Below are 16,532 nucleotides of genomic sequence, written 5' to 3' on the forward strand. Positions count from 1 at the left end.
TCAGTCCAACTCTTTGCGACCCCATGGTCTGTACAGTCCATAGAATTCTCCAGGCCAGAATACTGTCTCCCAGAGTTTGCTCAAATTCATATCCATTGAGTCAGTGATGCTATCTAACCATCTCATCCTCTGCCACCCACTTCTCTTGCCTTCAATCTTTCTCCAGCATCAAGGTCTTTTCCAATGAGTCCACTCTTTGTATCAGGTGGCCAAAGTAAGAGAGCTTTAGCTTCAGCATCAGACCTTCCAATATTAGAAGTTAGCAAATTGAATCACTGTTCAACTCACCCATAAAAGCAATTCCAAACAGCTTGATATTTTTAGATGAAAATGGAAACAGTTCTGTGACGGTCCCAAAACACCTGCAGCCACTTAACACCTGTGACATCTCATGATTTTTATTGGAGCTGTTTATAATAGAGTATCACAGTGACTTTTTGGTTGGTTTTTTTTTTTTTTTTTTACTTGTATACCCTTTAATTTTGTTTACTTTTTGGATACACATAGCATTTTTTAAAAATTTAATAAATGCAAATATCCCTTTTAAAATATTTATGTATTTATTTGGCTGCACCTGTTCTTAGCTGCAGCCTGTGGGGTCTTCAGTCTTCCTTGTGGTATGTAGGATCTAGTTCACTGACCCCAGCCCCCTGCGTCAGGAACACAGAGTCTTAGCTGCTGGACCACCAGAGACGTCCCAACATTTAAGTTTTAATTCTTGTTTTGATCTTTTTCAGTTGTAAAGACAGTTTCTCATCTAGGTCATCATAAGATACAGACAGTTAAAATTTATTTTTAATTGGAGGATAATTGCTTTAAAATACTGTGCTGTTTTCTGCCTTATATTAACATGAAATCAGCCATAAGAATATGTATGTCCCCTCCCTCTTGAACCTCCCTTCCACCACCTACCCCGTCCCACCCACTCTGTGTTGTCACAGAATGTTGGGTTTGAGCTATGTCACGCAACACATTTTCACTGGCCACCTATGGTAATGTGTGGGTTTCAACGCTGCTCTCTCAGTTCACCCCGCCCACTCCTTCCCTCTGGGTCCACAAGCTTGTCCTCTATGTTTGCATGTCCATTGCTGCCCTGCAGATAAGTTCAGAAGTACCGTCTTTCTAGGTTCCATGTATATGTGTTAATACGTGATATTTGTCTTTCTCTTTTTTACTGACTTCGCACTGTGTAACAGGCTCTAGGTTCATCCACCTCATTAGAACGGACTCAAATGCCTTCCTTTTTATAGCTGAGTAATATTCCATTGTGAGTATGTACCACAGCTTCTTCATCCATTCATCTGTCAATGGACATTGCTTCCGTGTCCTCGCTATTGTGAGTAGCGCTGCTGTGAACACTGGGATACACGTGTCCTTTTCGGGTAAGGTTTCCTCAGGGTATATGTGCATTAGTGGGATTGTTGGGTCATGTGGTAGTTTTATTCCTAGTATTTTAAGGAGTCTCCATTCTGTTCTCCACAGTGACTATATCAAGTTGCATTTCCACTAACAGTGCAGGAGGGTTCCCTTTTTTCCACACCCTGTCCAGCATTAATTGTGGATTTTTTTGATAATGGCCATTCTGACCTGACTGTGGTGATACCTCACTGTAGTTTTGATTTGCTTTTCCCTAATAATGAGCTATGTTGAGCATCTTTTCATGTGTTTATTAGTCATTAATAAGTCTTCTTTGGAGAAATGTCTGTTTAGGTCCTCTGCCCACTTTTTGATGAGTTGTTTCCTGGTATTGAGCTGAAGTAGCTGCTTGTATATTTTGGAGATTAACCCTTCATCAGTGCTTTTGTTTGCTATTATTTTCTCCCATTCTGAAGGTTATTTTTTCCTCTTGTTTATCATTTCATTCGTTGTGCAAAAGCTCTTTAGTTTACTTAATGGACAATAACTTTTAAATAAAATATTGCAAATATTCACAATGCAGTGACAAAACCCATGTACCAACATCCAGAGTAAATGATTGTTAATACGTTGCTGTGTGTAATGGTTTTTTAAGTTATTAAAGATTAAGTTGCACACTTTCCTTCCCATCCCCCTGCCTGAGGTGACGCTCTCCCTGTATGGATGTGTCCTTTCCACCCACAGCTCTACACTGCAACGTCACCTGAGTGTTTTAGCCAGCTTTGCTGCCATAACCAAGCACCAGAGATCGGGTACTTACGCAACAGAACTTTGCTTCTGGAGGTGAAGGCTGAGATCCAGGAGCCAGCACAGTGGGGCTCTGGGAGGACCCACTTCCCGGCCTGCAGGTGGCTTCCTTCTCAGGTCACGCGGAGAGAGGAGGAGCTACCTAGTGTCTTTTATACAGGGGCCCCGCCCTCATGACCTCATTCAAGACAGCCACCCCCCAAACCAGCCTCCTACTGGCTTTACGAGCATCCTCTCGCGACACTGTTTTTTCAATTTGCATTATTACTGATTTGGGCATATTCTGTTTGCCAATCTGCTTGCACGAACCAACCTAGTTTTATGTCAATTGCAAGTAACTTCTTCCATCTGTGACTTACTTAACTTTACAATATTTTATTGTACAGAAGATAAATTTAGTTTTAACTTTTATGTTGATAAGTTATATGTTCATTTTTATTCAATAAATTTTCTTTTTGGTTTTTTTTATTGCACTGCATGGCAGGAGGCTCCTAGTTCCCCAACCAGGGACAGAACCTAAGCTCCCTGCAGTGGAAGCATGGAATTTTAATCACTGGACCACCAGTGAAGTCCCAGAAGATATATTGTAACTTACAAAAGTTAATCCTTTATTTTTAACTGGTTTCTCTTATTACTCTTAAAGGACATCCTACCCTAGTCTCAGGATCAGAATGCCTATATTGTCTTAAATTTTTGCTTTCTGAGTTCAGGTCCATAAACCATCTGGAGATGTTTTGCACAGGCATGAATGGAATTGATCAGAGACCTGACTCTGCAATCGCTGGGCCTAGAGTGAAGGGCACATCCTTTCCGGCTGTGTCACTGGGACTTGAGTCTTCCAGCAGCCACCATCTTCATCACTCGGCAGGAAGTAACTCCACTGTCTGTTCCGTGGGCGCCACCAAGAGTGTGAGACCAGTCTGCCGGGAAGCCTCCGGTGCAGGTTGGTTTTCTGGACTGCTTTGCAATCCTCCCACCCATGGGCCCAGGGTGGTGACTGCCTTGGGCTGTCACAGTGGGACTGGTTTGGAAATCCCACCTCCATCTGCTCTGGGGACAACCCGAGACTGTCCTGCTGGCAGCGTGAGTGTAGGAAGAGTTTCCCTGCCCTCCTCCCCCTGCCTGTTTCTTGGACTTGAAGGTAACTCCTCCCTTTGGCCCTTCATGGGTTCTGCTCCAGGCCTCGCTGGGTCCCTTCCCATCCTGGCCCAGTGGACCCTGATATGAAAGAGACAAGGGTGGACGGTGTGGTATCACTTCCTCCCTGAGGCCCCCCTGAGTTACACCCTGCAGATGGGCACCAGGACTGCCCCCACTGGTGGCCGCCCTCCCTCACCCTGGGTGCATCATGGGTGCTGGGAGATGTGTCCCTTCCCTTTAATAGCGGGGCTCCTGGAAGCAGGGCTGGACAGCAGCTGGGCTCCCCTGGGACCCCAGTACAGAGCCTGGCAGTGGACACACCATCCACTTGGGAGGAACTGAAATGCAGAGAAGACACAAAGGGGACCCCAGATCCTCTGGCCTCACACACACACACGCTCACACACACACACACACTCAGGGGACACAGGAATCTAATCCCCGCTAGAACTGGAATTTCCCTTCACTTAATTTCCCTTCACCTCATTATCCCAAAGAGGTAAATTATTACTGTCTCAGCTCTGGGGTGTCATCTCCTTGCGGTCAGGAATCTGCTCTCCAAATAGCAAGGGAGGTTTATTTCAAGGGGAGGAAAGAAAGGGGCACTGATTATTTAAGTAAAATACTTTTTCTTACAAACGGAATTAAAAGTGGTTCACGGTGGTACAGTGGGGTTTGGCCCCCAGGAGAAAGGTATGTTTTACACTTGGACCACCTAGGAGATTCCTTCAGGTGAAGCCAAAAGCCACTGCTGACTGCACGTATCCAAGATGTTGAGCGTCTCCAGAGCTGCCCTCCAAACACCAGGATCTGAGTCCAGCTGTAGCTCCTGGAGAGCTGAGAGTGAGTGTATGAGGAGGATGAGGACCCCTGCAGCCAGGTCCTCATCCTCCGCCCACCCTGGATGGTGCATCCTGATGAGAGCTGACTGCGGGGCAAGGGGCTCACGGGGCTTTGAACTTCATCCCCACCCTGAGTGTGAATTCAGAAGAAGGCGGTGCAGTCGTGTCTCCACATGCATCTCCCATTCCTGGGGTCTTCCGTCACGTCAACAGGGACAGGAAGATGACCCCCAGGCCCCAGTTGCTGTGTCGACCGGCCAGAGGCATCAATGTGTATGATGGGGAACCGGCAGAAAGCACAGGAAACCATCAGAGCTGTCTTCTTAGAAAGCCCCCCGCAGGTTCATCCACCTCTCTGTGTCCTGGCCACCCCTGCCCCACACCCCAAATACAACCAGGGTCAGCTGACTCTCCCCTTGGGTGGTTTCACTAAACTCCCAAATGAGCAGAGTGGACTCATTTTGATTCACACTTGAATCTCCACTACTTACAATTCCGTAATGCTGGAAAATCCAGCTTTCTCAAGTAATGCGCAGACATCTGCTTCATAATGATTCCTAAAATGACAGTCAGAAATGCCCAACACATGAATATCAGGTCAGCGAGAGATGTGGTTTCTCCTGATGAGAGTTTCTGTAAAGGGTTTAGTTCGGGACGTCTAGTTCAGCGTCGGGCAGGTATGAAGCGCCATGGGACACACACGGGGAACTTCTGCCCGAGCCTGACTCCCAACACCTGTCCCCACTCCAGACCTGGGTCTGACCAGATGGTCTTCAAGGTCCCTCCTGCATCAGGAGACCTGCCTGCTCACCTGCCAAGTTACATGCCGCGATTCTGATCCTTGACAAGTTGCTTTTAACATAGCTCATTGTTTCTAGCAAGAAGTTGTAGAGAACGGCAGGCTTCTTCTGAGTCTGCAAAAAACAAGTGACACCCAGTGCCATGGAAGAGGAGGTCCCGCAGGCTGGCTGCTCACAGACGGCGGTCATCTGCTCACAGATGCCCATCCATCTGATGCTACAGGGTCTGCCCAGAGAGGGCAAGTGCTCATCTCAAAGTCACACAGCAGAGTAGCAGGTAGGCAACCTCAGGACCTTCAGGTTTCTGTTACTCTTCTCCGGCCCAGAGAGACCACACTCGCCCACAACCTGCACTGTCCGAGAGGGTAGTCACTGGCCACACATGATCCCTGAGCACCTCAAACGTGGCTTGCTGTTGTTCATTCGCTCAGTTGTGTCCGACTCCCTGGAACCCCATGGACTGCAGCACGCCAGGCTTCCCTGTCCTTCACTATCTCCCGGAGTTTGCTCAGACTCATGTCCACGGATTCGATAATGCCATCCAACGTGGCTAGTCTGAATTAAGTGTAAAGTGCCTCCTGGATACTGAAGACATTATCCCAAAGAGGTAAACTATTCCATTAATAATTGTCTATTGATTGCATGTTGAAATGGCAATGATTTGGAATTACTGGGTTAAATAAAATCTATGATTAAATTTGGTTTCACCTCTTTTCACTTTTTTTCAAAAGAAATCTTAAAGATGGGTGTGTGGTTTGCATTCCCTTTCTGTTGGACAGAGCTGGTCTCAACACCTCATGTCTAGCAGGCTCACAGGATGAAGCCCCGAGCCCCTGGGGCTGTCCCCTGCCTCAGCTTCCTCACCAGGACGGAGCACAGGGTCATCTGGAAACTGGTCATCTCCTTGGGGGCAGCGGCATCACTGTGGTCCACGGAGCTCTCCAGCGCCTTCCAGCCCCAGAAGTGCACACACTGGAACATGGTGGCCACGCAGGCCTGGAGGACACAGGACAGGATGGCAGGAGAGGCGTCAGGCGGACCCGGGCGCCACGCGAGGGGCGGGGCTGGCGGCTGGCACTCCATCAGTAAGCTAGGGGGCAGCGCCCTAAAGGCCTCAGGGAGCCAAAGAAGGGTGGGCTGATGAGCCCCAGGCGGCTGCCTGGGACCCAAGCCCTCCTGGCCCATGTGACACCTTGGGCACGTTTACTGAGAAGCCCCATGGGTGCAGATGCAGCCCCATGCCCCCTCAGCCATTAGCCAGCACTGGGTGCCCTCAGCAGCCCTGCTGGGACCTACCACCTCCAGGAGCCTGGGGTTTGGGGGCCTGGCTGCAACCCCCCCAGATCCCCTCTCCCCAGATCTCCCTCGCCCCATCCCCTGCAGTAACCAGGCCACTGGTCTCTGGCCTCTGCTGGGGTTGGGCCACAGGAAGGTACTGGAATGGATGGCAGGGAAGGAGCTTGGGGTGTCTGCTCCCCCAGGAGAAGGAGGGGCAATAGCACCCATGGGGCCCCTGTGCCATGCTGGCCTCTCCTCTCTGTGGCTCCTTCATTAAGGCCTCTCATCCCCTTTTGGGGTAGGCGGTCACTTTCTTCCCTGAAGCCCTGCCTCCAGGTCAGTTGCTGTTAAAACGTGAAAGGACTGTGAACTTTTGATAGAAGGCAGTGAGGATAATGAAAGTGTTAATTGCTTCAGTTGTATCCGACTCTTGGAGACTCCATGGACTGTAACCTGCCAGGCTCCTCTGTCCATGGGATTCTCCAGGCAAGAATACTAGAGAGGGTAGCCATTCCCTTCTCTAGGGGATCTTCTCAATCCAGGGATCGAACATGAGTCTCCTAAATTGAAGGCAGATTATTTTTTCGGGCTCCAAAATCACTGCAGAAGGTGATTGCAGCCGTGAAATTAAGATGTTTACTCCTTGGAAGAAAAGTTGTGACCAACCTAGACAGCATATAAAAAGCAGACACATTCCTTTGTCAATAAAGGTTGGTCTAGCCAAGGCTATGGTTTTTCCAGTGGTCATTTATGGATGTGAGAGTTGGACTGTGAAGAAAGCTGAGCACTGAAGAATTGATGCTTTTGCACTGTGGTGTTGGAGAAGACTCTTGAGAGTCCCTTAGGCTGCAAGGAGATCCAACCTGTTCATCCTAAAGGAGATCAGTCCTGGGTGTTCATTGGAAGGACTGATGCTGAGCTGAAACTCCAATACTTTGGCCACCTGGTGTGAAGGACAGACTCATTTGAAAAGACCCTGATCCTGGGAAAGATCGAGGGCAGGAGGAGAAGAGGATGACAGAGGATGAGATGGTTTGATGGCAGCACCAACTCAATAGACATGATTGGGTAAACTCCAACAGTTGGTGATGAACAGGGAGGCCTGGCGTCCTGCAGTCCATGGGGTCGCAAAGAGTCGGACATGACTGAGCGAATGAACTGAACTGAACTGAACTGAGGGCCAATGAACTGTACGCTTAAAAGTGGTTATGATGACAAATTTTACATCGTGTTTACTTCACCACAGTTTTCAAAACGGTAATAATAAAGTCGTTTCTCCTTTATTACCTGATCTTCTCCTCCTTGCCTTTCTAAGAAAGCAGCCATTCCCTTTGCCTCTCTGAAGACAGCCCCTTTCTTGACCCTTATGAAAGGTCTTTGGGTCAGGTGTCAGGATAGGGGCAGAGGTTAGGGAAGGCATGTGCAAAGGGCTCAGCAAGGGCTTGTCCTATGACTTCAGCAACCCACAATCACCCCTACTCAGTAATGGGGGAAGGGCTGCTCCCCACCGCTGACCCCCCCTGCAGCAGAGAGACTGGGGCAATGATCTTCCCAAATGCTGAGTGACAGGCAGGACTCCAGGACTCGAATCTCCTGCGTGGGGCTGGCAGTGCCCAGATAATGATGCAGGGTGGCTCTCCCCCCGCCCCAGTCTGGGGCTCAGGAGGGCGTCATCAGGGCACGGCGTGTCTGTGGGATCCCGGGGTTACCTGGCAGCTGCTGGAGTAGTGGTGGATGATCTTGGTGGTGATGGGGTTGTCCACGTGGACGAGAAGCATCTGCGGGTGGCAGTAGGAGGCCACGCAGCTGTACATCACCATGAGCGCGCCCTTCACCGTCTCCCGCCTCCAGGGATGGTCCTTCTGTGAGGCCAACGAGAAGGGGAAGAAGCCACTGTGGCCGTCGGGGAGAGGGTCTGTCCCTTCAGGTGTTTCCTGGGCACCGGAAGTGCTCAGTCGTGTACTCGTCCATCGGGCACACCTTTACTGAGCTCCTGCTCTACGCTGTGCCCTGGCTGTAGTGTGTGAGCAGGTCAGACATGGCCGTGACTGCTGGTCGCAGGGGCTTTGTGCAGACACCCCGACCAGAGGTGGCTGTGCACGCCCTCATGCCTTCGCCTACTGAGCACCTGCTCTGGGCCAGGGGCTCCCGGGATGCTGGTGATTCACTGGGAACAGAGAGCCTCAGCCTAGCTCTTCTGGGAGGAGGTGTTGGAGGCCACCCATCCCACCATGGAAGGAGGAGCAGGGGAGCCCACATTCTCCAGGCTTTGACTAGAAATCCAGGTCTCAGGCTCCACTTTGTGGAGAAGCCGGGAGAGAGGCCGGGACACTCCCAATTTTCTATATTCAACTACCAGATCCCCAGGGCAAGGGTCCAATTCAAGGCCAAAACCTGAGGCATCAGTGGTGTCTCAGCTGGTGGCCCCTTGGGGGCTCAGGCAGCCCCGGGCACTGTGCCCTGAGGACGGAACGGACAGCCTCCAGACCCAGCCCTTGGCCTCCTTGATCTGATTCCCCACTCCACTTGGGCAAAGGAGACACAGAGTGGAGTTTCTTATTGAGCTCCAGTAAGACTGCAAGGAGAGCCAACCGGTGCATCCTAAAGGAGATCAGTCCTGAATATTCATCGGAAGGACTGATGTTGAAGCTGAAACTCCAATACTTTGGCCACCTGATGCGAAGAGCTGACTCATCTGAAAAGACCCTGATGCTGGGAAAGATTGAGGGCGGGAGGAGAAGGAGATGACAGAGGATGAGATGGTTGGATGGCATCACCGACTCAATGGACATGAGTCTGAGTAAACTCCGGGAGTTGGTGATGGACAGGGAGGCCTGGCGTGCTGCAGTCCATGGGGTCGCAAAGAGTCGGACATGACTGAGTGACTGATCTGAACTGAAGAGCCTTGGTTGGGGGCTGAGAGCACCATTCTAAGAGGCCTCCAGAGAGCTGACGATGGAGCAAGGGCGCCTCACCCGCCAGGCGCCAATCTGCCAGGACTGCTCCAACTCCTGGATCCTCTCTTCAAAGTCATGGAGCACGCCCAGCACCGTCTTCACCTGGCCCCGGGCACACAGGCCAAAGCACAGGATCACGCCCTGCGGGAGGACCCAGCGGGCAGGCTGAGGGCGGGGGTGCTGGGGACACCCCGTGCGCTGCGCCCCCCCGCCACACACACATGGATAGACACACAGGCACGCGCACACGCACAGGCATGCACACACCGCATCCTCCCAAGCCCCGGAGGGGACCACGGGGCACCCGCACCTCCCGGTCGAAGTCGTTGCTGTAGTCCGTCTTGTACAGCAGCAGCACTTCCACCTTGTCGGCCTCCAGGCCCGTGGCCAGGGTGAAGCCCAAGGCCCGGTACAGAAAGCCCTGGGGGGGGCGGAAGGGACACAGGGAGCTTCAAGCCTCCAACCCGGCCCTCTGGGGTCACTGCCAAGGGGCGGTCTCTACTCGTCCCTCCAGATTTAAAAATATGCCTTTTGTATATTTTTAAAAACAAGTATCCAGGCTAATCTGAGAGGTTAGGCTGTAGCAGGGCAGGCATGTTGCCAAGAGTGGGGGACAAGTTTCTCTCCTATATAAACTGCATCAATCTACACTCCCACCAACAGACCCAGGAGCACTTGTCCTCCTGCCTTCTCTCTGCCTTAGGATGTTATCCACGAGAGGTGGAATGTTTGCATTTGGGTAGTCATCTTTGCATCTTCTCAGGGTCCATTTTTCATATTTCTGCCTCTATTCTTTCCCCATTGTTGGATTATTTCTCTTATTTTTTGTTTACAAAGTGTTGTGTGTACATTTGGGAAAAATTAGTGAGAACAGACATCAGTTCTGTTCAGTCACTCAGTCATGTCCGACTCTGTGACTCCATGAACCGCAGCACGCCAGGCCTCCCTGTCCATCACCAACTCCCAGAGTTCACTCAGACTCACATCCATCGAGTCAGTGATGCCATCCTACCATCTCATCCTCCATCATTCCCTTCTCCGTCTGCCCTCAATCTTTCCCAGCATCTGAGTCTTTTCAAATGTGTCGCTTTTCGCATCAGGTAGCCAAAGTATTGGGGTTTCAGCTTCAACATCAGTCCTTCCAATGACTATTCAGGACTGATTTCCTTTAGGATTGACTGGTTGGATCTCCTGCAATCCAAGGGACACTCAAGAGTCTTCTCCAACACCGCAGTTCAAAAGCATCAGTTCTTTGGCGCTCAGCTTTCTTATAGCCCAACTCTCACATCCATACGTGACTACTGGAAAAACCATAGACTTGACTAGACAAAAGGAATGTCTCTGCTTTTTAATATGCTGTCTAAGTTGGTCATAACTTTCCTTCCAAGGAGTAAAGATCTTTTAATTTCATGACTGCAATCACCATCTGCAGTGATATTGGAGCTCAGAAAAACAAAGTCAGCCACTGTTTCCACTGTTTCCCCATCTATTTGCCATGAAATGATGGGCGGAGGCCATGATCTTAGTTTTCTGAATGTTCAGTTTTAGGCCTACTTTTTCACTCCCCTCTTTCACTTTCATCAATAGGCACTTTAGTTCTTCTTCAATATTATCTCATTTCATCCGCACATCAACTTTAAATGCAAATAGGTATTTTGAGATGAGCAAATTAGCAGGAAGTTGTAGAACTGGGGTTTAAAATCAAGTAGTCAAAAAGCCAAATCATAATACAGAAACAATACCATCACAAGTTCAAAAGAGACTTCTAAAAAGTGGTCCACATAAAAAAAAAAAAAATCTTAAAGGAAAGAATAAAACCAAGCATAGCCTGAGGCTCACTTCTTAAGTGATCACTCCTGTGGTCCATTTCCCCAGTGTCCCATTTCACTTTTGATTTTATTCATACTGATTTCATTTGGTCATGCAGACAAGTTTCATTTTCACAGAGTACAGTCTCTTTCTTTTCCTTTGTCTTTCTAAAAGATTCTCTTCATGCATATGAAGGTCTGTTCTATTCCATGTTAAGACTATAAAAATATTCATCAGTATATTCTTCCTGTCACTCCATGGTTGTATTTCATTTCATACACTTACATCTTTGTTCTGCGAGAACAAATCCTCCTCTAATGAGCTTTTTAAAAATATGTTCTTAGCTATTATTCTCTCACATTTTTTTCATTAGGGCGAACATGGAAATAATCTTGTCAAATAAAACTGTCAGATTTCCACAAATTTCCCTTTTGGGAAATTAGAAGTAAATTGCATTGCAGTTTTTTTTTTTTTTTTTTTTTTTTTGGCCGCATCACTTGCTGTGCAGGATCTTAGTTCCCTGACGAGGGATCAAACCCTTCCCCGCTGCAGTGGAGGCACGGAGTCCTAACCAGGGGACCGCCAGGGACGTCCCTGTACTGCAGATTAACTTGAGGAAAAAAGGACACCTGAGTCACGGAGACTTCCTGTCCAAGAAGCAGAGGTTGTGTATGTTTGGTCAGGCTTTCTTTCAGCCTTTCTGCCCCTTCTTGTACTTTGGGGTTCTTCACCTTGGTTGCACATTTTCACGTATTCCCTAGTTTTATTTGGTTGCACATTTTACATTGTGTTGCTGCTTTGAATAGGGTCTCTTTTCATCATGTCGTATTTTTATTTTGTTTGTTTATAGGGGAGATGATGGTTACTTTTGGGGAAAGAATGATTCTATCTACTAGAATTACAAATCTGGAGGCTTCAGCAGCCTTGCTCCCCCTACCCGCAGAAGATGCCTGTCTGAGTGATGAAGAGTCTGGGAGAGTCCTGATGAAATTCCTTCAGGCACTGTATCCAGTCACGACTTTTTAAGCTATCTGAGCCAATGAAACCCTATTTATTTGTTTACTTTGCTTTAAGCTAGGTGAGTTATTGTAATAAGGTTGAATTGTATGCATTGGCTTACTAAATACTACATACAAGTTTCTTTCAAATGGGCATCGGGCCCTGAACTGACATCTGATAAGATCTTACACCCACAGATCTATAGCATTTACAGAAGACATACATTGCTGTGTCTATTTTACATATGCTATTATGAAGGGTGCATATTTGAACAAATGAAAACCTAAATTGACACTTCTAAAAATCTTTTTTAAACATTTGTATTGAGTTATAAGTCACATACCGCTAAATGAGCCCATTAAGTTTTATAAATTTTAAGCTCACACATTCACCAAGTTGTGTGGTGGCCATCACAGCCAAGGTTAGGACATTTTCATCACCCCCCAAAAAGAAATGCTGTACACACTGGCAGTCACCCCACATTCCCCTCGTCCGTGACAACCACCCGTCTAATTTTCTGTCTCGTTAGATTTGCCTGTTCTGGATATTTCAAATAAGTAGAGCCATATCATTCGTGGGCCTTCGCATCTGGCTTCTTGCACTTGGTGTAATGCTTTCAAGGATCATCCTTTCTGTAGCAGATGTAAGCACTTCACTCCTTTTCATGGCTGAATAACACTCTGTTGTATGGATATAGCACAGTTTGTTTACTCATTTATCCACTGATGAACACTTGAGTTTTTTCCGCTTTTTGGCTATCTGAATGATGTTGCTCTGAATATTTACGTACAAGCTCTTATGTGGACATATGTTTTCATTTCTTCTGGGCATATATAATTAAGAGCATAACTGCTAGGTCATAGGTAGCTCCATATTTAACATTTCAAGGAAATGCCAAATTGCTTTTCAAAAACACTGTACCATTTTGTATTATACCAGCAATATATCAGAGTCCCAATTTCTCTATCTTCTTGTCAATATTTGTTACTATCTGTCTTTTTGATTACAGCCATCCTTGTGAGTGTGGAGTGATGCCTTGCGGTTTTGATTTGCATTTCCTTAATGGCAATGATCTTGAAAACTTTTTCATGTGGTTACTTGCCATTTGTATATCTTTCCTTCACCCATTTTTAAATTGGCTTATTTGTCATTGTATTATTGATTATAAGGGTTCTTTATATATTCTGGATACAATTCCCTTCTCAGGGACTAGATTTGCAAATATTGTCTCTCATTTGGTGGGTTGACTTTTCACTTTCTTGACGGTACCTTTTTCAGCACAAAACTTTTAGCTCTGATGATGTCCCATTTACCCATTTTCTCTTTCATCACTTGTGTTTTGGGTGTTATGTCTCAGAAGACTTTGCTCATGCCAAGATCATGAAGATTTATATTTCTGTTTCACTCTAAGAATTTTATATTTTCACCTTTCATATTTACATATATGGTCCATTTTGAGTTAATTTTTGTGTATGGTATGAGGAAGGGGCCCAACTTCATTCTTTTGTAAGTGGCTATGCACGTCTTCCCAGCATCATTTGTTGAAAAGATGACTCCTTCCCCACTGAATTGTCTTGGCACTCTTGTTGAAAATCAATTGACAGTAAATGTGAGGTCTATTTCCAGACCCTCAATTCAATTCCATCAATCCATTACCTGTCCTGATGCCAGTATCACCCTGTCTTGTTTACTGTAATGATGCAAGAAGTCTTGAAATCACAAAATCTGAGTCTTCCAATTTTGTTCGTTTTTAAAACATAACTGTGTTGGCTATTCTGGGCCCCTTATATTTCCACAGGAATTTTAGGATCACCTTGTCAGTCTCTGGGGGTGGGGGCAGGAAGCCAGCTGGGATTATAGTGGGGGTCGTGTTGAATCTATAGATAAATTGGCAAGTGTCACCATCTTAAACATGCTTTCCCTTGGTCAAGACCTTCTCTGATTGTCAACAATGTTTATAGTTTTGCAAAGACCCCTTAACGGTGATATGCAAACATGCGGTGGTCATGAGCCAGCAGCTGGATGAGGCGGGAGGAGACACTAGTGGGAGGGATGGGGGTGGGTGTGCGGCAGGGTCTGAGAGAAGGGGTGCTGTTGTTCTACCCTGCCTGCCACAGGCGGAGCCCCCCACCCAGCCCCAGCTCTGGCTCCCCTCCAGGCCTCATCTTCCCGCTTTGGCATCCTGGGGTTCGGTGTCACCTTCCCCCTTTGCACTATTTACCAGAACACGCTCAGACATCTCACTCCTTGCCAGGGACTCTGCAGGGTGACGCTGCAGGTGGGGGGCGAGGTGAGAGGAATGGGGAAGTGGGTGACTGGGGGGAAATGCCCCCAGCTGCAACAAAGCAGGCTCTTGAGGGAAAACAAGACAGAACAAAACACTACAGCCCTCGGGCCAGGAGCAGGCGGCCGCCTCCCGTCCCGGGGCGCTGGGGACAGCCTCAGGCGCGCCTGCTCTCCTGCCTGGCCCTGGAGTCCCCTCCCTGTCTGAACAGCCCTGCCTCTGGGAACCAACCTTCTCCAGGGAGGGGCTGTCGAAGCTCTCGATCTGGTTGTTCAGCTCTTTGCTCAGACGCAGGCTCCAGTTGGAACCCCGAGTCTTCTTGAGGGAGTTTCTCAGAAACTGGGGGTGGGGGAGAAGGCAGAGGTGCGCAGGGCTCAGAGGGCTGTGTACCTTGAGCAGCGACTGTCCCTCTCTAGCGCCTTCCCCGGCCTCTGGATGGCTTCGCCCTCTCAGCCCCGACCCAGAGCCAGTGCTGTGCGGGCTTGGGGGCTGCCGGGAGGGCTCCCCTGGGCCGCCTCCGGGGCTCCTGGTTTCCAGGCTGGGGTCTCGTGCTGTGGCTGCTCGTGCTCCCCAAGCCTTCTGACAGGAGGGGGACGTGTTCCCTAGGGGCTCCTCAACTCCCCACCGCCCCCCACCCCGGCCTCAGGCTGCGGGATCGCGTCTACCTGAATCAGCTTGTCCTCCCACGTCTCCTGGTTCCACGTAAACTCAGTGTGTTCTGCAGAGAGAAGGCCGCCCGCGCTCCTGCCTCCTGCCGCTCCTCCATGCCGCCTCCCAAATGCAGCAGCTGGGGTCCTCCGTGGACGGGCTCCCCACACGCCCCACTTCCCTCCCCACCCTCCCAAGGACCCGAGTAGGCTGCGCTGGCCACTGGGAGCCTCAGCGCCCTGGCTCAGGCCATGTGACTTGTACACAGCAGGTACACAGATGGAGGGTGGCTCACACGCCCCAGGCTCCGTTGCTCAGATCAGGTGGTTAGTACATTGCATGTACACTAGGGGTGTGTGTGAGGAGATCACAAACGCACTCTGAGCTTCTTTGCTCAGGCCACATGACTGGCACCCAGCGGGTACGCGGCGGGGGGTGGGGAGTGACTCACACAAGCACCGCAGGCTCCTTTGCTCAGGCCACATGTTTAGTACCCAGCGAGTACACCAATGTGGTAGGGGATGCTGGCTTGCAAACGCAACTTGGGCTCCTTTGCTCAGAGCCAGGTGATTAGTACACAGCGTGTACACTAGGGGTGTGTGTGGGGTATCGCACAGGCACTCTGGGCTCCTTTGCTCAGGCTACAAGACTAGCACCCAGTGGGTACACTGCAAGGCGGGCGGGACTCACACAAGCACCACAGGCTCCTTTGCTCAGGCCACACGTCTAGTACCCGGCATGTGCACTTAGGGGGTGGCTTGCGCACGCACCCGGGACATCTCACCTTCCAGGTACTTCACCAGCAGCGGGATCTCCAGCTCCCACATGTCAGCCATGGAGGGGGCGATGCTCTGGCTCAGGGTCTTCAGAAGGTTGAGCTTGGTGATCCCGCGGCCCTCCCCCTTGTAGGGGGATGACATCAGTACCTGGGGAACACCGAGACTCCAGTGGGGCCCCTCCTGGGCTGGGCAGCCCCAGGCCCCGTGCACCCTAACCTGAGGCCTCGCTGTCTGAGCCCATAAAGGGAGAGTTGGATAGGATGGGGCCTTTCAAGCAGAGCTCCGAGGATTCCCAGGACAGAGCATCCCTGCAGAGGATGCTGAAGAGAGGAAAAGAGAAACGAGAGCGCAGACTCCCTCCCCACCCAGGGTTCCTCGGAGCTCGGAGCAGGGTCAACACAAGGACGAAGATGCATGGGTGCAGGGCAGAGCTGACCCCCAGGGAAGGGCAGGCTGCTGACAGTGTCCTGCAGATGCTTGGGGCCATTCAAAGGCCCAGCAGAGAAATCTGGGAGCCTGCTGCCCTTGCCGCATCTCCCCAGAGGGACGATGGGGGGCTGGAAAGCTCTTCCTGCCAAGCATCCAGCTCCATGCTCCCCCTGGAGGCCCTGGGGATTAGGAGCTCATGGGAGCGGCGCCGCAGGACACAGACGGGGCCAGGCCAGTGCACAGACCCCGTGAGCCTCCCACCAGGAGACGGGCCAGCAGCTTCTCAGGCACAGGCAGGTCCACTGGGGAGAGAAAGATACAGGATACTGAGGCTGCCCCTCTCCTGTGCCCCGGGGGAGATTCTCTCTGCAAGGTGCTGCCCCAACAGCATCACAGCACCCCCC

The 16,532-nt window shown here is 49.8% G+C and overlaps 1 protein-coding gene and 1 long non-coding RNA gene across 2 annotated transcripts; both read right to left on the minus strand.

Annotated features, from left to right (window-relative positions):
• Positions 1–3,860: 3,860 nt before the first annotated feature.
• LOC105616272 (maestro heat-like repeat-containing protein family member 2A) lies at positions 3,861–5,995 on the minus strand. The gene is made up of 4 exons (XM_015091833.4): positions 5,810–5,995; positions 4,957–5,059; positions 4,637–4,702; positions 3,861–4,140 (listed from the first exon to the last, which is right to left on the minus strand). The coding sequence occupies exons 1-4, from the start codon at positions 5,924–5,926 to the stop codon at positions 4,019–4,021; spliced, it is 408 nt and encodes a 135-aa protein (XP_014947319.2). The 5' UTR covers positions 5,927–5,995; the 3' UTR covers positions 3,861–4,018.
• Positions 5,996–9,530: 3,535 nt separating this feature from the next.
• LOC121818824 (uncharacterized) lies at positions 9,531–15,082 on the minus strand. Its single transcript, XR_006058957.2, has 3 exons — positions 14,938–15,082; positions 14,504–14,611; positions 9,531–9,601 (listed from the first exon to the last, which is right to left on the minus strand). It is a non-coding gene; the product is annotated as an uncharacterized LOC121818824 (long non-coding RNA).
• Positions 15,083–16,532: the final 1,450 nt, after the last annotated feature.

The sequence above is a fragment of the Ovis aries genome, chromosome 1, assembly GCF_016772045.2.
Source record: "Ovis aries strain OAR_USU_Benz2616 breed Rambouillet chromosome 1, ARS-UI_Ramb_v3.0, whole genome shotgun sequence".
NCBI classification, from domain to species: domain Eukaryota; kingdom Metazoa; phylum Chordata; class Mammalia; order Artiodactyla; family Bovidae; genus Ovis; species Ovis aries.

What these genes read in the sequence shown, in the direction of transcription:
- LOC105616272 (XM_015091833.4), bottom strand. Translation starts at nt 5,926, where the DNA reads ATGTTCCAGTGTGTGCACTTCTGGGGCTGGAAGGCGCTGGAGAGCTCC. An exon ending in TGACCCTGTGCTCCGTCCTG is followed by an intron (nt 5,060 to 5,809) that starts GTGAGGAAGCTG and finishes TGTTTTTTGCAG; the next exon opens with ACTCAGAAGAAGCCTGCCGT. An exon ending in CGCGGCATGTAACTTGGCAG is followed by an intron (nt 4,703 to 4,956) that starts GTGAGCAGGCAG and finishes CTGTCATTTTAG; the next exon opens with GAATCATTATGAAGCAGATG.